The sequence below is a fragment of the Notolabrus celidotus genome, chromosome 7 (assembly GCF_009762535.1).
Source record: "Notolabrus celidotus isolate fNotCel1 chromosome 7, fNotCel1.pri, whole genome shotgun sequence".
NCBI lineage: Eukaryota > Metazoa > Chordata > Actinopteri > Labriformes > Labridae > Notolabrus > Notolabrus celidotus.
In genome coordinates, this window is record NC_048278.1 from 33,802,187 (window position 1) to 33,829,992 (window position 27,806).

The 27,806-nt window shown below is 40.7% G+C and overlaps 2 protein-coding genes across 4 annotated transcripts in view; one reads left to right on the forward strand and one right to left on the reverse strand.

The window, feature by feature from the left end:
- Nucleotides 1–2,189: 2,189 nt before the first annotated feature.
- On the reverse strand, nt 2,190–27,158 carry ift27 (intraflagellar transport 27 homolog (Chlamydomonas)). The gene is made up of 7 exons (XM_034687507.1): nt 26,956–27,158; nt 25,400–25,479; nt 8,016–8,075; nt 5,610–5,669; nt 5,338–5,455; nt 2,617–2,726; nt 2,190–2,498 (listed from the first exon to the last, which is right to left on the reverse strand). The coding sequence occupies exons 1-7, from the start codon at nt 26,987–26,989 to the stop codon at nt 2,394–2,396; spliced, it is 567 nt and encodes a 188-aa protein (XP_034543398.1). The 5' UTR covers nt 26,990–27,158; the 3' UTR covers nt 2,190–2,393.
- The window catches only part of LOC117815662 (synaptogyrin-1-like), a 60,568-nt gene continuing 59,304 nt past the window's right edge, over nt 26,543–27,806 (forward strand). Inside the window, exon 1 of one of the 3 annotated variants that reach the window (XM_034687504.1) lies at nt 26,543–26,622. The gene's annotated coding sequence lies outside the window, so the exon portion shown is untranslated. The remainder of the gene's footprint in view (nt 26,623–27,806) is intronic. The other 2 variants (XM_034687503.1, XM_034687502.1) reach the window with 2 other exon arrangements.

The following is a 27,806-nucleotide window of genomic DNA, read 5'->3' on the forward strand; positions in this document are numbered from 1 at the left end:
TAACAATAACAAGCTGTTAAATACAGTTTCTGCAGGGAAGAAAGTAGCCAATTAAGTTACTTAGCATGTTATGCAGTGACCCTGAAGTCTGTGTAAAAGATCATAGACTGTATACATAATGGATGTAGTATCCGGGACGTCACCCATCTGTTCCTGAGTAGGGTCAGCCCATCAAGTCTGTGCAAACTTATAAAGTCATTGACACAAAATGGAACTTTGAGGCAAACTGTGCAGCAGTGTGCAAAAAGGCTCACCAGTGTTTGCACTGTTTGAGGAAACTTGCATCCTTTCACAATGATCAAACTATTATGACCTTGTTTTACCGTGCGTTTGTTGAATCTGTTCTGTCCTTTTTTCTAGTGTCATGGTTTGGCCAAATCTCTCTAAAGGAAAGGAGTTCAACAAACCAGATTGTTAGATGATCAAGCAAGTTGATTGGTGAGCCACAGGCATACGCAGCATCCCTGTACACTAAACAGCGGATAGCGCCCTCTATTTTAAATAATGCCTCACACCATCAGAACAATGAATTCCAGCTTCTTCACTCTGGATGACGTTTTTTAGTCCCAAGGTGAAGGACAAAGCGATACAAAACAAGCTTTGTTCCTGCTGCTATTACTGAGCTGAACAAGCCACAGAAGTTTGACAAGTGGACTGGTGGCTGGAGAGGTGCTGGTTCACTTGCATCGGCCCTTGAGCAAGGCACCAAACCCCCAAGTGCTCAGGGTGTGCTGGTTGACGGCAGTACTCTGACATCTCTCCCTAACCATGTTCACTGCATGTGTGTGCATTTGTATGTATATACCAAAAAAAAAAAAAAACTGTATGTGTAGCATGTCCAAAAATAGCATGAGTGAAAAAATTTAATTTCCCCCCTGGGGATCAATAAAGTACCTTTATGTTTAGCACATTAAGTAGTTTGTTCTGTCTTGTGATTCTGTAATGACCCAACATTTCACTGGCTGCAAAACAAGTTTACCTATGGGTACAATAAAGTAACCTGAACCTGAGCGCTGGTTTGAAGCCAATCGTCGGCGGGAGCCATATTGGAAATCGTGAACTCAGCCAAACTTAGTGTGACGTAAGAAGGCAGAGTTTAAACCTCTCAGCCAACAGCAATGTGTTCCCGCCTGTCAGTCAAGTCAGTCATGTCCTTATTTGGGCAAAACTTGTAATCTTAATATCTTCTGAACTGACGTGTTAGAAAAATTCACCCCCGTATAGTGTGTGCCAAAGAGAAAATAGCTACATAGGTCCCAAGTCGTTTTTTGAACCAGGCTGTAAACATGTTTATTAATGCTGCAAAGATCGTCTTTTTTGAATTAGTGTGCATGTGGTTTCTGGTGTTCCTGCAGCCTGCCTCAAGCAGATGCTCAATGAACTGCAGTTTAAACACTTTTGCATGGGCGTCATATTTTGAGACGGGAGGTTGCTGCTTGGTTTGAAAAATGTCCGATGACTCTCAGAGTAAGGAAACATCCAAATGTTGCAATTCAGTGACTGCATACCTGAAGTAGGACACAGGACTGTCTCCTGCCTATTACACGCTGCAGTCACTTTAAATGTGGCGCATAATGAGATAAAACACCATTGTGTCTGGCTTGAACCAGCGCGCCCCCGTTTGAATGGTGGCAGCTGGCCTGAGAGGCGGGGGAAGAGAACAAGGACGTGGCTTTGACCTGGTTTGAATGGGAGACGGTTAATTAGAACGGTGATTACTGGTTGTTAGCGCCGCACCAGAGACATGCCTGAAATGATGTGAGAGGACTGCAGCTGGGGAGTTAACATAACAAGAGAGAGAGGGAGAGAGAGAAAGAGGACAGAGAGAGAGAGAGCAGGTAGGATGAGTTTTTAAAAAAAAAGCAACAAAAAGAGAAAAACTGATAAAAAGTGAGACAGAGGAGAGAGCAGAGCAAGTGAAGGAGAGATGAGGAAAACAATGAAGACAGCAAAAAGTGTCATTGTGATTATAATAACATATTAAAAAGTACGGGCAGGGAGGAATAAATAAGGCTGAGCTTGAATCTCTTATCCTGCATAAAATCCGGAGCAGATAAGGACAGAGGAGGAGAGAAGGTGCAGACTCTGCAGACTCTGCTCTTTCCTCCACAAAGAGCTGAAATGTTCCATCGTGGCTCTGCTGATGACCCTGTGAAAGTAAACCCCGCTGTGTAATGATAGACCCCACGTCATCTTAGAAAAACATCTTTATTCACGGTCATATCAAAATATCATCCTGAACAAGCCGTCGTCTGCCAGGTGGATACAAAAGAGCAGAGTTTCATCAGATCAGCTGACATGTGCAGATGTCAGCTTATTACATTTTCTGAATGGAAACCTGCGTTTATTAAGTTATGAGTGGAAAGTCAATGTGTGTGTTACTCTGGAGGGATCTAGCCTGGACTGAGGTTCTGGATGGTCTCCAGACGTTCTCTGTACAGAGAGTGGAAGGCCCGGGCTAAACTGAGGAGCGGTGCATCGCAGTTCTCCTTATCCTTCTGTAAGAGACAAACACAAAACCCCAAGGATGTGATGATTGATGGTGTTTGCTGCTCATACAGTCATACAACATGACCCCTTTGGTAGAATATAATGTCCATGTTGAGGTGCACTTACAGCTGATGTCTCGTGGTACTCCAACCCCTGGCCTTGGGCCCAGTCCTGGGCAACAGAAGCCTGGACCTCCCTTCGAGCAGACAGGTCTGACTTGTTGCCCACAAGGACACCTGAGACACACACACACAAATACACATATGGTCACACAGGGAAAAAGAAGGGGGAATAAACCAAAGCTTGATATGTAAGGCAGCTGGACTGGTAGAAATTCTTGAAGACGTTTCACCTCTCCTCCGAAAGGCTTCTTACAAAGGAGAGGTGAAACGTCTTCAAGAATTTCTACCGGTCCAAGTTGCCTTGCAGATCAAGCTTTGGATTACCATGACCTGGATGACTGAGAACCTTCACAGACAAGGGGGAATAAAAAACCCAAAAAGGAATATTTGACCAAGTATTGAAACATTGCTTTGGATTCAAACATTGGATTAACTTTAGCCTCAGGACCTTCAAACTACACATCAGTCCCTCCAGGAAGTCGCGATTTCGCGATCACAACTATCAATGCAAATTCAACTAATCAGCACGATTTTTTCACGGCCTTGCAATTTTATACAATCACCGCAACTTTCCCGCAAATTTGACCAATTACATTAATCTCAGCCCATGTACGTCATCGGTTTCGTCAGCAATTTGACTTCCTTGTAACATAAACGTAAGTCCTCACTTGATCGGCACTTTTCAACAACAAAACACGCACAGAGAACGGGTGTAAAGGGAGGACAGCAGGCAGGACAAGTGACGATGACGACGTTGTTATTTATAGATACTAGAGTTATTATCTGAGGGGCTCAGTGTTAGCTTGGTCACCTACCTGCAGCAGGTGTGCTTTATGAACCAGCTCTCCCTCCTCCATGCATCTGTCTCATCTTCATTGATGATTTTTACCCCCCGGTGTGCGTTAGTGACAAAGACACCATTGGGGGATGTCTGTTTAATATTTGAGGTTTGATGTTGTTGCAGCCATTGCCGTAAAAAGCTCCAGTCTTCAGCTTGATTTAATCCAGTTTGGTGATACATCAGACACATTTAGTAAGTTTTGATCAATTTCTAGTCATTAAAGATGCAGATTCATTTCAGAGTGCCGTGTCTGTGCCTCTGTCGCTGCGAGGTGCATTTAGGGACCGTCGTGAATGTGCAATACAGTCCTTTCATGGACTTTTTTCAAAAAGCTGTCGCAAATTCAGGCTTTTTGGGCCGCAACAATCACAAAAAAATCCTGCAAAATCCTGGAGGGACTGACACATGAATGATCGTCATCTGATTCTATCCATGTTCACTATCACCCAGCTGTGTTTGATACTGACTCCTATTGGTCAAAACCATAGACTGTGTAAATAATGTACGTAGTATCCGTGATGTCACCCATCTGTTTCTGAAGCGCTGTTTTGAGGCCAGTCGGTGGCGGCAGCCATATTGGAAAAGTTGAACTCAACATGACTGCTGTCGAGCGAGTGTGACGTACAGAGGTGTACTTTGAGTCTCCTAGCCAACAGCTACAGTGTTCCCGCCTGTCAATCAAGTCAGCTGTGCCTCTCATAATGGAAAACTCGTAATCTTAATATCTTTGAAATTGACCCATTATGAAAAAACTCAACCCCAGTACAGTGTGTGCCGATCAACACATGAGCTATCCAGACTACACTAGTTTGTACCAGGCTGTAAACATGTTTATGTCTGCTGTAAAGATCGGCTTTTTGGAATTGGTGTGTATGTGGTTTCTGGTACTTCGGGAGCTAATCCCAAGCGGATTCTTTATAAACTGTAGTTTATAACACTTCTGCATGGGCTTCAATTCTCGCAGCCAGAGGTTGCTGCTTGGTCAAAACTCCATAACTAACCCGCATAGCAAAATTGGTCTGGCCCGGTTCTGGCCCACAATACACTTAGACTGGGTATGTTGGCCGAGTCCGAGTCTGGCCTGATGTGGCATGCCATCATATATACAATGCCATCATTGCCAGACCTGGTCCACATCCGGTTGACATACCACTTGCCATGCCAGCAGTCAGCCAGCAGTGCCGGCTTGATGCCAGATCTGGCCCAGACCTATCAGACCAATTTTGCTATGTGGGAAGTTGTCTAATTTCTCTGAAAATTGGAAAAACCTGTTCCTACACATAAAGCCAAATCAATCTGAAAGGAGGTCGACTCACTTCATCATTACTTTTTGACACTGTGGCAAAAACGTCAGCCTCCGTTAGCATTATAAATCAGTAAACAACATGGAGGACGTTTCTAATGCTGCTTTCACAAAACTAAAGATTCATAGTTAACGGCTGCTGTCATCAGCAAGGAATAAAAAGGAGAGAAAGAGGGAGGTTAGAAGATAAGATCTTGAATGAAAGGAAAGACGGGCACCAAACACAAAACTTAACTTGGAATGGGCTTCGGTAGAGTTAGAGAACTGAGGAAATGTCACCAGACTTTAAAAGTTATGAGGCCAGAAGACCTTAATCAGCTTCTGTGGCTATTAATACATCAGCTCAGAATGCCAATGAAGAAACACTAAAAGTTAACATTACTGTGACCATAAATGGTTAATGTGATTTATGACTGAAAATCAGGCGTGAATAAAAATGAAAATGTTCGGTTAATTGATAATTTGAGAAAAATACAAGTCCTTCATATCACATCATCACTGAGAAAATCAAGAAATAATCAAGAGGTACTTCAAACTTCTATCCCTGGCTCTTCTCTACTTTGACCTTTACTTGTTGTTACCTGGAACAAGGCGACCCTGGCAGTGAGCCTGAACTCTCTCCATCCAGTGGCTGCAGTTGGCAAACGACTGCTCACTGGTCAGGTCAAAGACCAGGCACAGCAACGACAGCTCGCCCCACTATGGAGGGGAAGGTGACGGGCAGGAGTTCAGATTCAACATGTGAAGAGGAGAGGGAAAGAGTAAAAACAGCAGCTCCTTTATCCCCACTCCTGGATGGTATATTTCAGTCTAGTTTCATGCAAATGGAAAACTTTGGAGAAACAAGCCTCACCATCTTCTCGCAGGCTTCCACTAACGTCTCCTTCCCTGCAGAGTCTATGATGTAGAGCTCCTGGAGGGGAGAGGCGAGAGGAGAGGGAGGGAAGAAGTGTTAGACATGGAGATTTAGTCAAATTGCAGGGTTTTAAACTTACCATTCCTTGTGCTTCCTCTTGCTCAGGCATCACTGTTCTTCCTACAATGCTACCCCATCGCTTACTGAACACAGATAGGAAACTAACTGCATCACATATCAAGGAGATCTTCTGTCACAGTGAGTAATGCATTCCTATTATCACCAACCCCATCAGTTGATTTAACCAATTTCATAAAAGTTTCATCCGTGTGGAGGACACGAGATGGAGGAGGCAGGATTCAGCACAGTCACACTGTGGACAATATTTTATGCTTTTATTAAATGGACAAAATGTACTGCTTTATTTCAAGGTGCAAGTATTATGACCACGGGGGATCTATCAAACATCTGTACTTTAACTGCTTCCTAACTCTTCAATAAAAAGGCAATGGATAGGGAAAATTCAGATGAGCATAATGTTCATTACAACGTATGAAACAACATATCTAACGGCACCTCTCCTTTGGAATCATCTACCAGTCAGGGTCCAGGAGGCAGACACCCTCTCTACTTTTAAGAGTAGGCTTCAAACTTTCCTTTATTATAAAGCTTATAGTTAGAGCTGACTCAGGTTTGGACCCGCTTTTATCTTGGTTATGCCTCTATAGGCTTAGACTGCCGGGGGAACTGACACACTGACCACGGTTACATGATGTTTTTTAATCCTGAATTAATAATTTGGAATTAAATAATTCGGAATTAAAGTTTTCTCCTTCGTGTTTACATGGAAATAGTAATTCCGAATTGAGGTTTACATGGAAAACACGTTTAATTGTTTTTATTCAATTCCTCTTAACGTCTGGGGGTTGGGAAGGGTTCTGATTGGACATTGGTGGGCGTGACGTATTTACATTTACCGGAAGAAAACAGACTCCATTTCCTGCTCCTTTCATTTTCGGTTACAACATGGAAGACCACACAATAAGTTCGAATTTCGCTTTGATTTTGACTATAGTTTTTAAAAAAGCAGCTCGACACAAACGTACTGCTTCACTTTTGTCAGCTGAGGAGGAGAAGAGAGAGAGAGGACCAGAGAAGGGAGGCGGATGACTGTACTTTGGCGAATCAAATGCGGTTAGTGCAACGGCTGCTCTACCTCAGCCTGAAATATGTGCCCACCAGCGCGGAGTATGTGCGTCATCGCGACAGGACAAGGGAACGAGCATGAGCAGAACGACCGGAATTAATTTAAAGCGGAATGAACGTATACATGGTCGAGGAATTGCTTAACCCCTCTCTCCCCCCATCACTTACTTAAACCCTCCCTGTCCCATTAAAGTTACTAGCCATAGTCCTTTTTGGAGTCCCTGAGCTCCCTTGTCTCGTAGGTATCCATCTTACCACTATCATCTCTCTCTTAATCCCCTCTATCCTTCTTTCCAACCCAAACTCGGTCTCAGCTGATGTGTGTCTAACATGAGTCTGGTCCTGCTGGAGGTTTCTGCCTGTTAAAAGGAAGTTTGTCCTTGCCACTGTAACTTGGAAAAAATGCTGCAAAGTGCTCTGCTCATGGTGGATTAAGATGTTTTTGTCTTGGCTATGAAGAGAACTGTAACTTTGGACTGTTAAGTTGAATGTCACAATTGATGTCTGACATGCATTCACTTCAAAGCTTGCATATTACCGATTACGGTCTGCTTTCCATGTTTCTTTTCTGTGCATCACTGAGAGTGACATGCTCCTGGATGTCAGACTGCAGTGGCCCTGTGCAAATCACAACGGAAAATCAGAAAACACTACAACATTAACCAAACCATGTCCTTCCGGGTCAAAGGATAGACCAGTCCAATCAGCGACGAGTCATGTCCCCCGAGGGTATCTACTTCTTCTGGTGTGGTTAATGTCGTAGTGTTTTCTGATTTGTCGTAGTGTTTTCAGAATTGCTGTTGTGATTTGCACTTCAGGGCCACCGTATCAGACCCATCGGTGTTGCATTGGCTGCCATTTTGCTATGTTTTATTTACCCTGTCACTGTTTTGTGCACAGCTCTCTGCAGAGATGTAAGGATGCAAGATAGTTCACCCCTAAGCAACTCAGCAGCAATGTTATATCAGCTCCAAGCATGGGGCAATGATGTAACTGACACATTACAGACAATTAAATTTGTTGGCGACTAATTCTGTCATCAGTTTTCGTCAGTAATGACAACTAATCGATACACGGCTGTTTTGAAATATGTGTCTGTGTCTGAAAATATGGATTGATGATTTTTATGTCTGCTCAGCTGGGAAGCAATGAAGTTATATTGGTCGCCTTGTGAAGATGTTCAGTGAATGGACTCACCACGCTGTCGTTGGTCTCTGGGATGTTGACACATTTCATCAGCAGCTCCACTCCAGCTGTCTGCAGAAGAACCACAAGCAAGATGTTAATTCATGCAACCACAATGTAAAGCTAGCAGATCTTAAATGTGCAGTTTATGTTTGGTCTTTATGGTGAAAGACAACTCTATAAAAGCTCTAATTTGAAAGGTAGTCTAATCAGTTTTTCCACAAAAGCAGCACTTACTCAAATCTGATTGTAGCTGTTTTATCACTGAACACTTTACAGCTACAATAATCTTCCTGTGGGTTTATACAGAAAAAGAAAGAGAAGAAAAGAAAAGAGACGTTTTGCTGGCACCGAGTTGACACCATACACAGTGGCAAAACAAACTGTCTGGTTTGATTTATTGTTAATGTCGAAACACAAGCATGACTAATTAGCAGCTTGGCTTGGCTTGAAAGCAGCTCCACCGTCCTGAAACCTTCTCTCATGTGTCTCCATTACTGTGAATCTTATTATTCTTAACATCTCAATAAAGAAGAAAGCCTTTAGGGAGACAAACAGCAGCTCTGTCCAAGCCAAAGTGAGATACAGGCCTCCTTTGGGCCCAACAGTGGCAACAATGAAGACAGAGTGAGCGTCTTAAAGGTTAATAAAAATGTAAGGGTGGAGGTTACATTTATACCGGGTTGACATTTACTGGTAGGTAGTAGTTTGTCTGTTGTTTGTAGTCTAGTCTCCAGTCCTTTTAGCAGATCACAGTTTAGAGGTTGTTTTCCCTTTTCTTAATTTGACTGATAGAACGGTTCAGGACGGATGAGAGAGGGTTATAATTTTAATTTTGTGGCTGGAGAAAAAACGCTAAAGGTTGAAATATTAGTGGATGACAAAGTCTAGATATTAAAACCAGTTATTTGGTTGAAAAGATAGAAATGGCATGCAGGCAGTAGAAGGTGACAATACTGATGAATAACTTTGAAGGACAGCAAAATCTTCAATCAAATTGTTATTATTATTATCATTACTATTTAATTTTTTTTATTGTTGTTATTATATAGAAGAAGAAGAAGAAGAAGAGGAAGAAGAAGAAGAAGAAGAAGAAGAAGAAGAAGAAGAAAAAGATGAAGAAGAAGAAGAAGAAGAAGAAGAAGAAGACGAAAAAGAAGAAGAAGAAGAAGAAGAAAAAGAAGACGAAAAAGAAGAAGAAGAAGAAGAAGACGTAAAAGAAGACGAAAAAGAAGAAGAAGAAGACGAAAAAGAAGAAGAAGAAGAAAAAGAAGAAGAAGAAAAAGAAGAAGAAGAAGAAGAAAAAGAAGAAGAAGAAAAAGAAGAAGAAGAAGAAGAAAAAGAAGAAGAAGAAGAAGAAGAAGAAGAAAAAGAAGAAGAAGAAGAAAAAGAAGAAGAAGAAGAAAAACAACAACAACAATAATAATAGTTATAATAACAAAATGATTATTATTTTTTTTGTATTATTATTATATTCGTTGTTGTTCTTTTATTATTATTTAATAATTATTATTGTCATTGTTATAATTATTATTATTATGTGTGTCATTATTATTATTATATAGAAGAAAAAGAAAAACAACAACAATAATAATAATAATAATAATAATAATACAAATAATAATGATTATTATTGTTATTATTACTATAGTTGTTCTTCTTATCATAACTATTATTATTATTAGTGTGTCATTATAATTATTATTGTCATTATATAGAAGAAAAAGAATAATAATACTAATACAAGTAATATTGATTACTATTGTTATTATTATTATTATTATTATTATTATTATTATTATTACTATTTTATTATTGTTGTTATTATTGTGATTATTTTATAATCATAATAATTATTATATTTGTGTCATTATTATTGTTAATAATAATAATAATAATAATAATAATAATAATAATAATAATAATAATAATAATCAGGGTCTGAAAACATCCATGACAAACACAGACATACATCAGTATCCAACTTGAGCACTGTTTCTCTTCGTGATGATATTCACTTTCTTAAAAGCTACTTCATCTCTTTTTAATCTCAACCAGAGAGAAGAGAGTGTTTTAAGTTTTAACAGTTAAATGCTTAACTAAGCTAACCAGATAGTTGCTAACTTAGTCTATCAGGTGATGTACAAGTTGCTTTATCAATAAAAGGAAACTCTCGGGTCTGGCTCAAACCTTCACTTCCTCATACGTTGAAAGTGAGCTAGAACTGTAAATTTGTCAAATAAAAGTGTCTTAAAGGTGCAGTACATGGAAATTAGAATATTTAGCATTATAGTGGTCAGATTGTAGACTTAAACACTCCCCTCTCGTTGGTGAAGCAACCGTGGACTTTGTCCACACGCCTCTTATAGCTGCTTTAACAAAATAAGTGTTGATAGTTTCCTCACAAAGATTATAAAACAACACAAATAGTGAAAGTATGAACTCATATTACAGGAACAAGGTGACCTGAGACAGAAATAACATCTCTGTCTTGTTTTGCAGAAGTATATGATTAAAAATGTAGTCTTCTCTGCAATCTCAAGAATCTAAACTTTTTGAGTTTTGGTGCAGAGGATGGAGACATGAGAGGTGGATATTTCTTAAACTTCATCCAGGGCAGCTCACAGAGGTACAGCAGGGGAGATATAAAACGAGATTAGAGTGCAGGCAGCAGAGGGTAAGCAGGATATGATAAATATGGTCTTATGACAGATGCACGTTCTTCACAGGGCTTGGAGATCTAATGAAGTCCTAAGTGGACTGGATGCTTGCAGCCTGCCTTTCGCCACTGTGTATCCACTGGTGTGAGATCAGTGGTGACCTTGAAGAAGCAAGAGGAGGTTTTTTTTTTTTCTTCACATCAGCATCAAACTCTAAATTGATCTGATCTCCTGAGCTCACACTTAACTGAGCGTGTCAAATGCCAGAGACTGAAACTCTGCAAACACACACACACACACTCATACATTTCACACTCTCTGCCTCTGTGAAAGACAAACACACACACACACAGGACCAACATTTACCTGAATCATACACAGCAACAGTTCATAACACGGATCACACACACACACACACATAAGCAGACGGTGCAGCGGTCTAATGAGCTGGTGTGATGCATAGGAAGCCTCTCACTGGAATGTCAATGAAGGCCTATTAGTAACAAATAAGCTTGGAATATTGCTAACGGGCCGTCTGACATTTTCAAAGGAGGACGTGAGCAGAATGGCCGACAGCTTCCGCTACCCTTCAAAATGAAAAGTTGAAGAACATGAGGGATGACTATACGACGTCTCCAAACGAGGAATAACTCTTCAGAGCGCCGCGTGCTTTTGTCTTCGCTCGGGACGGAAAGGACACGCTGTTCCCTGTTTCCATCTGCAGTGAAATCTCCAGGAGAAAATCCAACCTGACACATCTAATGCTGCTTAAACTGCTAATGCACCTCTGAGTCATGACGCTCCGTGATCTATTCATGATGCTCTGAGTATGCACAGCCATCATAAAGCATTGGATTTCATGCACAGAGCCCGTTTTAGCAGACAGAGGTATTTGGAAACGTATACGTACACTGATCAGGTAGAGGAGACAGTAAAGAGATCCACTTTTATTTGTTTCTCTCTTTTTCTTACAAATTACTTCAAAAATTCAAAGCAGCAGTAAAAAAAAGGATAAACCACGTCTCACAGGAATAACTGTGAAATCTTTTTATTCTCAGCAGAACTAAATAAGACGTTTAAGATACTTTTATTCAGATCTATTCAAATTATTGAGCATTTATTTCTGGAGCACTTTTTAAATAATTTGACACCCCAGAGAACCTAATGGGATATTTAAACCAAAAGGCTTGTAAAAGCTTCTGCCTTGAATTGTTTTAAATATAATTTAGACTTTTATTGTTTGGTAAAATAACTTTAAAATAGTTTTCAGATTTCAATTCATGTTCAAAGTTGACATTAATTAGTTGTTCAGTTCTGTTAATTGACTGTTCAATGCAATGCAAAGATAAATGACTCCCTAAATAAATGTTTGGGGGTCTGTGAAATAATTAGAATACATTTATACATTATAAAACTGTGCTGTGTCATTACAAAACAGCATACACCATTTTTATGATACCATTTGCTGGCTTGAAGGGATATGTGAGTCTTGCTACTGTTAATTTTCTGAAAGCGTTTAAGATCAATTACTTGAAAAGTATAAATGCTGTCATGTTGAGTCCACAAGGAATGAAATGACCCTCTGTTTTAAAGTATACAAGTGGTATTTACTTGATTCAAATTGAAGTGTTATCTGTTTATCACTATGGTACAGGTCTGTAAGTGTTTACATTGATACGTTTTACAATACAAATAGTTCCAAGGGAAATAAGAGTGCAAATGGTAGTAAGCATGTGCTTAATCTGTGTTACAGTTATGAGGGGGTCCTTGTACAATTTTCTCACCTGTAAGGAGTCCCTGGCTCCAAAAAGTTTGAGAACCCACTACATACTGGGTTTGAATTTAGTATGTAGTATGACTGTTCTGCTCCATTTGTGTTGCAGTGTGCTGGGCCAGACGTCACTGGAATTCCGGTTTTGGGAAGCGGAAGTAAACAACGACCAAGTTGATAGATAAACTGCTTCTTTAACATCACATATAATTTAAAAGTTAAGAAGTGGTTTATATGTAATTTAATCATTTTCACAGAAACTAAAAACTGAGTTCCCCCCGTCAAAAAAGAAGAAAAAGAGAAAAGCGTAACGAGCGCTGTGCATTGTGGGAAACAGAACGCGAGGAAGACTGGACAGATGCATACTGTGAAATTTTACCGAAAACAGCCACAGTGTCTGCTTTCTAAACCACCTACTATACTAGCAGTACGTACTGATTTGGCCAAAATTCAGTATGTAGAATGTGAACAAGAGCAAAATCTGCAGTATGCCAAAACTACCTGGATGTTGACTCTGCTTTATAGTGAATCAGAAGAGCCGGCTCGCATCAAGAGAGAGCCGGCTCCCAGTTTTTTCCTTTCGCTGCTTAGCTCTCACAGTGCTCAGCCCCAGCTCTGCTCACAGCAGAACTTTGTTTTGATTGGTCAGCATGGTGGCCATGCAGCCAATCACATGTGAGGATATAGGATACAGGTGATGGAGGGGAGGCTGTGTATCGTGGCTTCATCTGTTCCTTCTGAGAGAGTCTTCTTGAAGACCGGACAAATACTCACTGAAAGGAGAAACCGGATGAGCCCATCTGATTTTTCTCAATGCCAAACTGAGGACATTAATAATGTTTGTTCCAGTTTAGTTCTGGTTCCGTTTGCTTGAGTTTGGTTCTGGTTCTGTTTGCTTGAGTTTGGCAAACAGAACCAGATCCAAACTGGAACAAACATTATTAATGTCCTCAGTTTGGGTTACGATTAGGGTTAGGGTTAGGGTTAGGGTTAGGGTTAGAGTTAGGATTAGGGTTAGGGTTAGGGTTGGTGTTAGGGTTACGATTAGGGTTAGGGTTAGAATTAGGGTTAGGGTTAGGGTTAGGATTAGGGTTAGGGTTAGGGTTCGAGTTAGGGTAAGGTTAGGATTAGGGTTAGGGTTAGGGTTAGAATTAGGGTTAGGGTTAGAATTAGGGTTAGGATTAGGGTTAGGGTTAGGATTAGGGTTACAATTAGGGTTAGGGTTAGGGTTACGATTAGGGTTAGGGTTAGGATTAGGGTTAGGGTTAGGGTTAGGATTAGGGTTAGGATTAGGGTTAGGTTACGATTAGGGTTAGGGTTAGGATTAGGGTTAGGTTACGATTAGGGTTAGGGTTAGAGTTAGAATTAGGGTTAGGGTTAGAATTAGGGTTAGGGTTAGGGTTACGATTAGGGTTAGGGTTAGGGTTACGATTAGGGTTAAGGTTACGATTAGGGTTAGGGTTACGATTAGGGTTAGGGTTAGGGTTAGGGTTACGATTAGGGTTAGGGTAAGGATTAGGGTTAGGGTTAGGGTTAGGATTAGGGTTAGGGTTAGGATTAGGGTTAGGGTTAGGGTTAGGATTAGGGTTAGGGTTAGGATTAGGGTTAGGGTTAGGGTTCGAGTTAGGGTAAGGTTAGGATTAGGGTTAGGGTTAGGGTTAGGATTAGGGTTAGGGTTAGAATTAGGGTTAGGGTTAGAATTAGGGTTAGGGTTACGATTAGGGTTAGGGTTAGGATTAGGGTTAGGGTTAGGGTTAGGATTAGGGTTAGGATTAGGGTTAGGTTACGATTAGGGTTAGGGTTAGGATTAGGGTTAGGTTACGATTAGGGTTAGGGTTAGAGTTAGAATTAGGGTTAGGGTTAGAATTAGGGTTAGGGTTACGATTAGGGTTAGGGTTAGGGTTACGATTAGGGTTAAGGTTACGATTAGGGTTAGGGTTACGATTAGGGTTAGGGTTAGGGTTAGGGTTACGATTAGGGTTAGGGTTAGGGTTAGGGTTAGGGTTAGGATTAGGGTTAGGGTTAGGGTTAGGATTAGGGTTAGGGTTAGGGTTAGGATTAGGGTTAGGGTTAGGATTAGGGTTACAATTAGGGTTAGGGTTAGGGTTACGATTAGGGTTAGGGTTAGGGTTACGATTAGGGTTAAGGTTACGATTAGGGTTAGGGTTACGATTAGGGTTAGGGTTAGGGTTAGGGTTACGATTAGGGTTAGGGTTAGGGTTAGGGTTAGGGTTAGGATTAGGGTTAGGGTTAGGGTTAGGGTTAGGATTAGGGTTAGGATTAGGGTTAGGGTTAGGGTTAGGATTAGGGTTAGGGTTAGGATTAGGGTTACAATTAGGGTTAGGGTTAGGGTTACGATTAGGGTTAGGGTTAGGGTTAGGATTAGGGTTAGGGTTAGGGTTAGGATTAGGGTTAGGATTAGGGTTAGGTTACGATTAGGGTTAGGGTTAGGATTAGGGTTAGGTTACGATTAGGGTTAGGGTTAGAGTTAGAATTAGGGTTAGGGTTAGAATTAGGGTTAGGGTTAGGGTTAGGATTAGGGTTAGGGTTAGGGTTACGATTAGGGTTAAGGTTACGATTAGGGTTAGGGTTAGGGTTAGGGTTACGATTAGGGTTAGGGTTAGGGTTAGGGTTAGGGTTACGATTAGGGTTAGGGTTAGGGTTACGATTAGGGTTAGGGTAAGGATTAGGGTTAGGGTTATGGTAACGATTAGGGTTAGGGTTACGATTAGGGTTAGGGTTAGGATTAGGGTTAGGGTTAGGGTTAGGGTTAGGATTAGGGTTAGGGTTAGGATTAGGGTTAGGGTTACGATTAGGGTTAAGGTTACGATTAGGGTTAGGGTTACGATTAGGGTTAGGGTTAGGGTTAGGGTTACGATTAGGGTTAAGGTTACGATTAGGGTTAAGGTTACGATTAGGGTTAGGGTTAGGGTTAGGGTTACGATTAGGGTTAGGGTTAGGGTTAGGGTTACGATTAGGGTTAGGGTTACGATTAGGGTTAGGGTTAGGGTTACGGTTAGGGTTAGGGTTAGGGTTAGGATTAGGGTTAGGGTTAGGATTAGGGTTAGGGTTAGGATTAGGGTTAGGGTTAGGATTAGGGTTAGGGTTAGGGTTACGATTAGGGTTAGGATTAGGGTTAGGGTTAGGATTAGGGTTAGGGTTAGGATTAGGGTTAGGATTAGGGTTACGATTAGGGTTAGGGTTACGATTAGGGTTAGGATTAGGATTAGGGTTAGGGTTAGGGTTAGGGTTAGGGTTGGGATTAGGGTTAGGGTTAGGATTAGGGTTAGGATTAGGGTTACGATTAGGATTAGGGTTAGGATTAGGGTTAGGGTTAGAATTTGGGTTAGGGTTAGAACCAGAACTAAACTCATGCAAACAGAACCAGAACCAAACTAAAGCAAACAGAACCAGAAACGAACCAGAACTGAACCGAACCAGAACCGAACCAGAACCGAACCAGAACCGAACCAGAACCGAACCGAACCGAACCAGAACCAAACCAAACCAGAACCGAACCAGAACCGAACCAGAACCAGAACCGAAAAGAACCAGAACCAGAACCGAACCATACCAGAACCGAACCAGAACCGAACCAGAAACGAACCAGAACCGAACCGAACCATACTGGACCGAAACCGAACCAGAACCGAACCAGAACCGAACCAGAACCGACCAGAACCGAACCAGAACCGAACCAGAACCGACCAGAACCGAACCAGAACCGAACCAGAACCGACCAGAACCGAACCAGAACCGACCAGAACCGACCAGAACCGACCAGAACCGAACCAGAACCGAACCAAAGGTAACAGAACCAGAACCAGACTCAAGCAAACAGAACCAGAACCAAACTCAAGCAATCAGAACCAGAACCAAACTCAAGCAAGCAGAACCAGAACCAAACTCAAGCAAACAGAACCAGAACCCTAACCCTAACCCTAATTCTAAGCCTAACCCTAATTCTAACCCAAACCCTAACCCTAATCCTTACCCTAACCCTAACCCTAATCCTAACCCTAACCCTAACCCTAATTCTAACCCTAACCCTAACCCTTACCCTAATCCTAACCCTAACCCTAATCCTAACCCTAACCAAACTCAAGCAAACAGAACCAGAACCCTAACCCTAACCCTAATCGTAACCCTAATCCCTAATTCTAACCCTAACCCTAATCGTAACCCTAACCCTAATTCTAACCCTAACCCTAATCCTAACCCTAACCCTAACCCTAATCCTAACCCTAACCCTAACCCTAATCGTAACCCTAACCCTAATCGTAACCCTAACCCTAACCCTAACCCTAATCCTAACCCTAACCCAAACCCTAATCCTAACCCTAACCCTAATCCTAACCCTAACCCTATTCCTAACCCTAATCGTAACCCTAATACCAACCCTAAACCTAACCCTAACCCTAATCCTAACCCAAACCCTAATCCTAACCCTAACCCTAATCCTAACCCTAATCGTAACCCTAACACCAACCCTAACACCAACCCTAACCCTAACCCTAACCCTAATCCTATCTAACCCTAACCCTAATCGTGACCCTAACCCTAATTGTAACCCTAACACCAACTCTAACCCTAATCCTAACCCTAACCCTAACCCTAATCCTAACCCTCATTCTAACCCTAACCCTAATCGTGACCCTAACCCTAATTGTAACCCTAACACCAACTCTAACCCTAATCCTAACCCTAACCCAAACCCTAATCCTAACCCTAATCCTAACCCTAACCCTAATCCTAACCCTAATCATAACCCTAACACCAACCCTAACCCTAACCCTAACCCTAATCCTAACCCAAACCCTAATCCTAACCCTAACCCTAATCCTAACCCTAACCCTAATCCTAACCCTAATCCTAACCCTAACCCTAACCCTAACCCTAATCCTAACCCAAACCCTAACCCTAACCCTAACCCTAATCCTAACCCTAATCCTAACCCTAACCCTCATTCTAACCCTAACCCTAATCGTGACCCTAACCCTAAATGTAACCCTAACACCAACTCTAACCCTAATCCTAACCCTAACCCTAATCCTAACCCTCATTCTAACCCTAATTGTAATCCTAACACCAACCCTAACCCTAACCCTAATCCTAACCCTAACCCTAATTCTAACCCTAACCCTAATCCAAACCCTAACCCTAATCCTAATCCTAACCCTAATCCTAAACCTAGGGTTAGGGCAAGAATGGTTTCGTAACAGAATAAATTGGGTAATTATAAGGCTTCTCATTAAAACACTGTACGTAAAAGGGTTTTCAACACAAACCATTATTTTTTTCAAAGTTAAGGTAAAACATACGGCTACATATGATCCTAAACTAAAAGTCGTTCGGGAGTCAAAAGAGCCGGCTCTTCTTTGGGAGCCGAGTCAAAAGAGCCGGCTCTCTTAAATTAGCCGAACTTCACATCACTAAAGCACATGCTTACTACCATTTGCACTCTTAGTTGCCCTTAGAACTATTTGTTTTGTAAAACTTATCAATGTAAACACTTCAGACCTGTACCATAGTGATAAACAGATAACACTTCAATTTGAATCAAGTAAATACCACTTGTAAACTTCAAAACAGAGGGTCATTTCATTCCTTATGGATTCAACATGACAGCATTTATACTTTTCAAGTAATTGATCTTAAAAGCTTTCAGAAAATTAACAGTAGCAAGACTCATATATCCCTTCGAGCCACTAAATGGTATCATAACAATGGTGGATATGCTGTTTTGTAATGACACAGCACAGTTTTATAATTTATTAAAAATGTATTCAAAGTATTTTACGGACCCCCGCTATGATTCGCGGACCCCCAGGGGTCCCAGGACCCCACTTTGAGAACAACTGGTCTAAGCACCCCACATACAGAGTCTATAGTCCTCGTCGCAGAGGTCACAGGTTCGACCCCTGACCGTTACCATGTACAGTCATGGCCAAAAGATTTGAGAATGACACAAATATTACATTTTCACAAAGTCTGCTGCTTCAGGGTTTTTAGGTGTTTTTGTCAGATGTTTCTATGGTATAATGAAATACAATTAGAAGCATTTCATAAGTGTCAAAAGCTTTTATTGAGAATTACACAGAATTCATGCAATAAGTCAATATTTGCAGTGTTGACCCTTCTTTTTCAAGACCTCTGCAATTCTCCCTGGCATGCTGTCAATCAACTTCTGGACCAAATCCTGACTGATGGCTGTCCATTCTTGCATAATCAATGCTTGGAGTTTGTCAGAATCTGTGGGTTTTTGATTGTCCACCGGCCTCTTGAGGATTGACCACAAGTTCTCAATGGGATTAAGATCTGGGGAGTTTCCTGGCCAAGGGCCCGAAATCTTAATGTTTTGTTCCCCGAGCAATTTTGTTATGACTTTTGCTTTATGGCAAGGTGCTCCATCATGCTGGAAAAGGCAGTCTTCATCACCAAACTGCCCTTGGATGGTTGGGAGAAGTTGCTCTCGGAGGACGTTCTGGTACCATTCTTTATTCATGGCTGTGTTTTTAGGCAAGATTGTGAGAGAGCCCACTCCCTTGACCGAAAAGAAACCCCACACATGAATGGTCTCAGGATGCTTCACTGTTGGCAAGAGACAGAACTGATGGTAGCGCTCACCTCGTCTTCTCCGAACAAGCCTTCCTCCAGATGCCCCAAACAATCGGAAAGGGGATTCATCAGAGAAAATGACTTTACCCCAGTCCTCAGCAGTCCAGTCCCTGTACCTTCTGCAGAATATCAGTCTGTCCCTGATGTTTTTACTGGAGAGAAGTGGCTTCTTTGCTGCCCTCCTTGACACCAGGCCTTCCTCCAAAAGTCTTTGCCTCACTGTGCGTGCAGATGCACTCACACCTGCCTGCTGCCATTCCTGAGCAAGCTCTGCACTGGTGGTGGCCCGATCCCGCAGCTGTAACACCTTCAGGAGACGGTCCTGGCACTTGCTGGACTTTCTTGGGCACCCTGGAGCCTGTTTGGCAACAATTGAACTTCTCTCCTTGAAGTTCCTGATAATTCGATAGACGGTTGACTGAGGTGCAATCTTACTCGCTGCTATAAACTTCCCTGTTAGGCCCATTTTGTGCAATGCAATGATGGCTGCACGTGTTTCCTTGCAGGTAACCATGGCTAACAGATGAGGAACAATGGTGTCATGCACCATCTTCCTTTTAAAGTGTCCAGTCACTCAATCATGACAGATTGATCGCCAGCCTTGTCCTCATCAACACCCACACCTGTGTTAATGTGTGTGACACCTGTGTGTCATTGAAATGATGTTAGCTGGTCCTTTTGTGGCAGGGCTGAAATGCAGTGGAAATGTGTTTTTGGTGATAAAGTTCATTTTCAAGACAAAGAGGGACTTTGCAATTAATTGCAGTTGAGCTGATCACTCCTCATAACATTCTGGAGTATATGCAAATTGCCATTATAAAAACTGAAACAGCAGACTTTGTGAAAATTAATAGTTGTGTCAGTCTCAAAACTTTTGGCCATGACTGTACTACATGTCTTCCCCCACCGCTCTACTCCCCACATTCCATGTCTCTCTTCAGCTGTCCTATCATAAAGGCAAAAAGCCCAAAAATATAACTTTAAATATATACATTTCAAGTACTATGAAACGGTTGGCTTGAAGTAGGTGTTTTAACAGTTGCATAGCAACAGCAGAGACCGTGACCAGCACTTTCGTGCTTGTTTCACTGCATCCAGCAAATTCAGTGGTGACTGCTGGACACAGAGCCTTGATCTACAGGTACACAAGCTAACCTGCATGCTTCTCCTCCAACTTTCTAAGTGACATCTTCTCTTCTTCTACACTTTCTACATATTTCTAACTGCAGGGTCGATGATTGTGGACGCTGAGTTATATATCACAAGACGGTAAAAAATCAATACAAATAAGGGTGGATTAAAAATCGATTCAACAAAATTTGCATTGGGATATTATTTTTAAACAGTAGAAGGCGCTATCTGCATTTCACTCCGCTTGTTCAACATCATGAAGTCTCTTGCGCTGCTCTCGTCACTCGCTGAGTTGTGTGTAACAGACATGGAGGCAGCAGGTGAAGACCGAGCAGTTCAGGATGCACCTTTGTGTTTCAACTCAGAGGTATGGCAGCATTTCGGCTTTCCCTGATATCCCCTAAAAAATACATGTCAATTCAAAGCCAGGAGCATGAGCTGCACTTTAGTTTATTTAACGAGATTCACCTTATTTGTTTTAATATTTAATACTTTCATATGGGAAACATTCACTTTCCATTATTTTAGAATTGTTCTGAAATTTTCCAACAAGGTGTTTTTGTACGGTCATTTTGAGTTATTTTGCAAGGTGCTGAAAAAAAAGTGTGCAGTGGTTTTATTTGAGTTACAACACACCTTAAAAATGAAAAAGGATGACTTTGTTTTGTCCTGTGTTGTTTAACTTGTTGTTGCTTGCTTGGGTTGTTTATTCATTGTGTGCATTTGTTGCTCAGTCTATACGCTGCTTCATTTGAATTGTATGCCGCTAGTTTAATGACTGATAGTGTCGTACCTTGACAGCCTGAGATGTGTATGTAGAAGGAAATTTGTGACACTGGTTTGCTTGTATAGTAATAAGTTTGTTACAATAAACAACACCAGTATTGAACAAGCACCACGGATGCCAGGAGACTGACTAATGCCAGAGGAAGTGTCCTCCCGAAGGCTGTTGGACATGTTCTTATTTAGGTTTAAGTGATGTCCACGATGCACACACGCTTCTCTTAACATCTGGTTTACCTTAGTACTGGACCCCAAGTTCTGAAGACATAGGGGGGGCAACTGTCACCGTAATTTACAGAACAGTAAGGGTGTCTTTATATGAACTTTAACATTTCCTGATTGCTGCTTCAGATTGTCTTGCTCTGTGTATTTTGTGTCCTTGGCCACTTTCTCAAAGACTGTCATGTCATCTCCTTGTGTAGCTTTTAGTCATTTTTAATCGTATGGTGCTATTTGTACTTTTAGTTTCTCCTCTCCTTTTTTATTTCCATTTTATTCATTTATTTTTGTTTAATCTTGATCTTTTAAGGGAGCCTTTTTAACGTCTGGCAAGGGGCTGCAGATGCAAACTAGCCTTTTGGCTAATTCTGCCATATTTACAGAAGTGTTAATTAATATGCATGGTCCTGTTAAAGCTGCTGATGGTAGTCGTGATATAAACATCAGTTTGGAGAGAGATTTTGAATGTCAACACAAACCCACCCCACCAGATTCCCCCTACTTCTGCTTCTCATGCTTGTTGAATGCTTGCTATGAGGAAGTAGTGCCAGCTTCCCAGCCAATCAGGACAACCTAGTAGGGGCCGCCCGCTCGACCAATGAGGACAGAGGGTCGAAGAGTGGCTCTGATTGGTTCGTGATAACGGGAACAAGGGGAATAATAACATTGCTTGATACAAAGACATTTGAAAACACAGAGATTTGGCCATAATGTCAAATTACTTCAATTACTGATGAGTATCAATGGTTATAGTGACTTTTAAAAATATATATTGCAATTGTCCATATCTGAGAGTTGAAATAAAATAATAGTTATTTCAATTTTGAGTTGAATCCAGTTTTCTTGAAAATCGTTAGTGAATCAAAAAATTGGGATTTTAATCGAATCCTGGGTTAACTGTATCCTTACATCCCTACTGAGTTATCATTACATCCCTACTGAGTTATCATACAGCCACATAGATGTGTTAAGGCCAGTTTAGCGCCCAGCTAACATCCAGAGTGGACCAGTGTAAATGAAAGACACAGCACCATGTCAGCGCCTTTCTACTCTGTTTGTCCTGTAGTGGTTCAACATGAACAGACACGTCCAGCATCACAAACTACAGTGCATCAGCCTATGCAGTGTGGAGGAACTCAACACTGTTGTTGTGTACTGTGTGTGTGTGTTTGTGTGTGTTTGTGCTTGTTAAGTACCTGTTCTGGTGGCTTTCCAGAATCCTGCTGTATTAATTATCGACGTTCCTGTCACCTCAGAACCCCCAATACTGCTGATACTGCAGGAGCTGCTGTACCACACACACATACACGCAGAAACACACACACACCCACACTTGGCTCTTGTCCAGTGTTTCACCCACCAACCCGTTCTGTACCCTAACCAGCTACAAGGACTAAAAGTAAACTCAGAAATTAGTGTGCTAATGCGGTGTTGGTCCCTGCACTGTACGTACCTGCATTAGCTAGCATGAGTGCTGAAAGCTTTTAGTGAGCATCCCCTGAAACACTGACGGAGGGACTCAGAGAGCAGCCGCGACCCCATATATCACAGAGTCAGGTTAATGACACAGTTCCCTCCCTCGTGCAGATTAGCATAAATAATGCAGATTAGCCTTCTCTGCATCAGCATTAATTGGTACATTATGCTGTTTTGCACTTCGGTGATTCCTGTAGTACATTCAGCAGACCTCTGCAGGACCTTGAAAAGCTTACAAGGAGTTCCACTAAGGAAAGTACCCGGGTTTTAAATGATCCACAGTATCACTGACCATCATTAGTCTGGATCATTTGTAACTGTTACATCTGGGGGAAATAAACTACAGAAGAAAAAAAGAACAAACATTAAAGTGGGCAATTCAATCTGTCCTTACTCCCAAATCAATGATTGATTGACTGCATGTGATGTTAATGACTTAGTGTTATTCATTCTGTAACTCAGAGCACTTTATTGACGTTCAGCTGCACTGTGTATATCTATAAGAGAGCCTAAGATCATGGCAGGTATGAGTACAGAGTTCCATTCCCAATACTATATAAGAAGCAAACACTGAGAATATTTTCAAACTGTCAAAAAATGTTTATTTTATTTTCAGATTTGTATTTTTAGTATCTTTAACAAGCTTAATTTTTGACATTTTCTTTTGTTATTACATATTTTCTATATTATTTCACACATTTTATTGTTCCCAAATCATATCTGTGTGCTTTCTTATTGGTATCTGTTTTATTTTTGCTATTTATTTATTTCCTGTCATGTTATCGCCATCAGACTGTTAAACTGCAATGGAGGCCACAGACTGCATCACGCTGTCATACAAACACTGAACAAACACGCATCTGTTGAAAACAGAATCTTTTGCTTGTTTTAGGAAAATGATTTGAATGAATTTAATGCCACCATTTCATTCAAAAGAAGTTGGGAAAGGGTCATGTTTACTTCTCAGTTTCAAGTTAAATAATATTGTTTTTAATTGTTTCACTATATGCCAGTGCAGTATTTCACAAAGTCTGGAAGATTAAGATGGAGACTGTCTGTGATGTTACCTGTGCGCAAATAAAGTTTATTTTGTCAAAATATTTGGAATCTCAAGCATTTTTTAGTAAGGCTACCAACAACACTAAAAACAACTGCCAATCATTTAGCATATTTACTTGCCCCTGAGATGTTATTGGGGAAAAAAGCTTAAGAAAAATTGCAACTTTCAATTTTTTCAAAAAGCTGTCACAAAATCAGGCTTTTTGGGACGCAACAATCACAACAAAAAAATCTGCGAAATCCTGGAGGGACTGATTATCTTTGTTATATTATATTATGTTATATAACATTATTATTGTTTACTTCAACTTACAGTCATATTATAAACCCATATGTATTTTTTACATTGCTTAATCTGTCATAACCAAACCATAATCACACCATGTCAACCTGTCACTACTGAAACATTTTTAATACTGCCTGTAATTACTACTATTTAAACCATTTGTAACATTTGTATATATCTTAAAGATGTATTCCCTTTATTAATCTATTTTATTTTTAAATGTTTTATATATTTTTTTAAACTTATTCTTGATTGTACTTATATCTGGGTTGCTGCAACAACTGAATTTCCCCCCGGGGATCAATAAAGTAATATCTTATCTTATCTTATATTTTCCTGTTTTTACCATATTATGAAATTCTTACACCCCCTCTTACTTCCTGTTAACAAACATAATGTGAAATGAACATTATGAAGCTCTGGATTCAGTTGATTGAGTCACAAACTGCAACTGCACCTTCAGGCAGGACTTAACAACTAAATACAGAAAAAATATTGCAGCACTTCACAGCACCTGGATCAGGGTATTCCCAAAATACTGCTGCCTATTCTGGGCTGGCAGGGAGCCAGAATTAAACCTCATGAGTTGCTCCTTCAAAAAAAATATTCAAGAGCCTCAGTTATCCTACCTGAATGTAAAAATATAAGCCCGTGGCTAGTCCCTGACTCAGAGCACAGCACAATCCCTAAATCCCTTAACTGGTTGTTTTACAACCTGAATCCTCCACTATGGCTGTGTGATGTGAATCTAACAGTGTATACTTCTCTTAAGAGGAGTCTTATATGTAGGTTGCTTCACAGCATATAAGGCAGTATGCTTGGGACTTCATGCACTTGCTGGGGGAATATAAGAGTGTTACACAAGAGATCAAACCTGCAACCTTTTATTTGTACGCATCAAGCTACGAGGGAGGAGAGCTGGTATAAGAAGAGGGAGGTTTATGGAGAGGAGATAGAAGCCGTGTCTCTCCTCTCTCATCATGGGCAACATGTGAGATCTCTGGCTAATAAGATGGACGGGCTAACAGGACTAGCCAGGAGTCAGATGGAGATTCAATGTGGCTGCATCAGGATATTCCCGACCACAACGTCTCCATTGGCGGCTTCCAGACTGTCCGGGCAGACCGGGATGGCACGGAGAGCGCTTTGGGCCTCCGACCATATTATCTGCACAGGGAGATCTCACATGTCATACTGGTAGCTGTTAACATCCCCTCTCTGCCAACCCGCCACCAGAGTGCCCTCTTCCTGATCTCCGGGGACTTCAACCATGTCTTTTCAACAGAGCTTATTATTGTATTTGTATAACTTATTGTGTATAGAGCAACTGTAATGACTGAATCCCCCCCCCTGGGATAAATAAAGTATTTCTGATTCTGATCAAAGTTCTCACCATGCTGTAGTTCTTCTGGAACAGAGTACCATCACTGTTGAACATATGGGATAGGGCACTTTTCCCCACTGCTGCGTCTCCTACACACACACACGCACGCACACACACACACACACACACAGAAAGAGAGAGATAGAGAAGATATTGACATATTATTTTAGCTTGTCTTAGTAATGCATGCTTTTAATGCCAGCAGGCTAGACTACTGCAAAGCTCTCCTTTCTGGTCTTCCAAAGAACACAATCAACAAACTGCAATTAATACAAAATGCAGCAGCAAGAGTTTTAACGAGGACCAGAAGGAGTGCTCACATTACGGCTGTTTTAAAATCTTTACATTGGCTGTCTCATATCGTATTGATTTTAAAATGATTTTACTAGTTTTTAAGGCGCTGCATGGCCTTGCACCTGACTACATATCAGAGATGCTTTTAGTGTCCAGGAAGGTCTCTCAGGTCCTCCGGCTCCTCTCTTTTAGCTGCTCCTCAGAGGAAAACAAAAACATTTGGTGACGCTGCTTTCAGCCACTACGCTCCCAAACTATGGAACAGCCTGCTGGAGGATCTGGAGATATTGAGACTTTTAAACGTTAACTAAAAATGTATTTATTCAGTCTGGCTTTTATGTTGGGTTTAACAATTTTATTACTTAACTTTAACTGTAATATTGATTTGAATGTTGTTTTATTGTTTTAGTAATTTTACCTGTTATCTTGTTCTATTTATATTTATTTATCTTATTTATCTACTCAGTTTTATTGATATTTTTAGCCTTAATTTTATTTTCAACTTTTATCCTTACCCTTTTAAAATTTATTTATTTTAACTATTTATATTGTTAATATTAATTTGATGCTTTAACTTTTTTTAATTACACATATTTAATTGTTGGTGTGCATTTTTCAATCGCCACCTTTCATACAAATCAAATGCAACCCAAAGTGCTTTAAGCAGCTGTATACATAAAGCTTGATTAATTGATTGATTGATTGATTGATTGATTGATTGATGATAGTGTGTTAACCATGCTTTCTCAGTGTCTGTGCCTGTATGCCAGACTGTAAATGCTGCTCAGCTTTTTTGTTTGTTAATCAACAGAAGACAAAACACCTGGGTTCACTCATTAACAAGGAATAAAGTGCATGTGCAAATGTCCCTCTTGGGTTTCCGTACAATTCAACTCGTCCACCACTCCCCTCCTTCAGCAGGCAGAGTTTGAAAGCTGGTATGGACACATTTTATTTTCAAAACATGTTTCAAAAAAGGAAATGTTACGGATTTGTCAATTAAATATAGGGTATGTACTACCAGGCGGAAGCTACATTTGTTTGGGGTGCAAATATCATCACAACGTGAGCGAGGAGCCTTAACTTTGTTGTCCTATACTGTCTTAAAAGAGGTGTAATAAAAACAACTTTAAGTGCGTTTAGGTGCATACAGGACAGCATTATGTGACTAGCTATCATGTTTTTAGTGCGTACTCACATAAAACGTGCTTTAGCATGATGTTTTTTAGCATTAGCTCTAGAAAGGTTAACACAGCTTGCTCAAACCTTACCTACAAGAAGACACCTCGCCCTCAACTTCACCATAATACGTGTCGAATCTTAAACACAGCTCGTGAACTCTCTTATTTCATCAGTGGCGCGTTTAAAAGGCTTCTAAACATGCAGAACTTTATGATATTAGCCGATTATACATCAGGGTATCTTCTTCCTACTTCCTCGGCAACATGGATACAACGCGTCTCTAAGCAACCAGCCACAGAGCGGTTTGATTGGTCCAGAGAGAGCATGCGCTGGAAGTAGTCGTGCTGTCATTGGCTGTTTGTGATGACGTACACAGTGACGCGTGTGAGCTATTTTTTCCTGAAGATTGACTGTCAGGTAGAGATATAAATCACTGGGAGCCAAATATAGAATAAAATAGTCAAATAAAGAGCCAGTTTGGTAGTTTTTTAACATTGCTGGTTGGGTTAGGTATGGAGTCAATGTTTTAGAATAAGAACAGCCTGATAAAAGACTAAGGCAAGTTTATTTATAAAGCACCATTCATACAAAGAGAAATTCAAAGTGCTTTACAGAGTTAAAAACAAAAACCAGAACAGTAACAATCCACAAAAACATACAGTGAACACTTCAAATTTTACATGAGGCCAGTTATGTTGGATACTCTCTCTCTCTCTCTCTCTGTACTAATGTAACTTAATTGTAATGTTATTATTATTATATTTATATTTTTATTTGTATGCCTTATTCTTATGCCTTTGTACAAAGAGAGCACATTTTACCAAGACAAATTCCTTGTGTGTTCAAGCATACCTGGCCAATAAAGCTGATTATGATTCTGATTAACGTAGGTAATAAATAGTGTTAGGTCTTATTATTTATCTAAATAAGGAGGGATTAT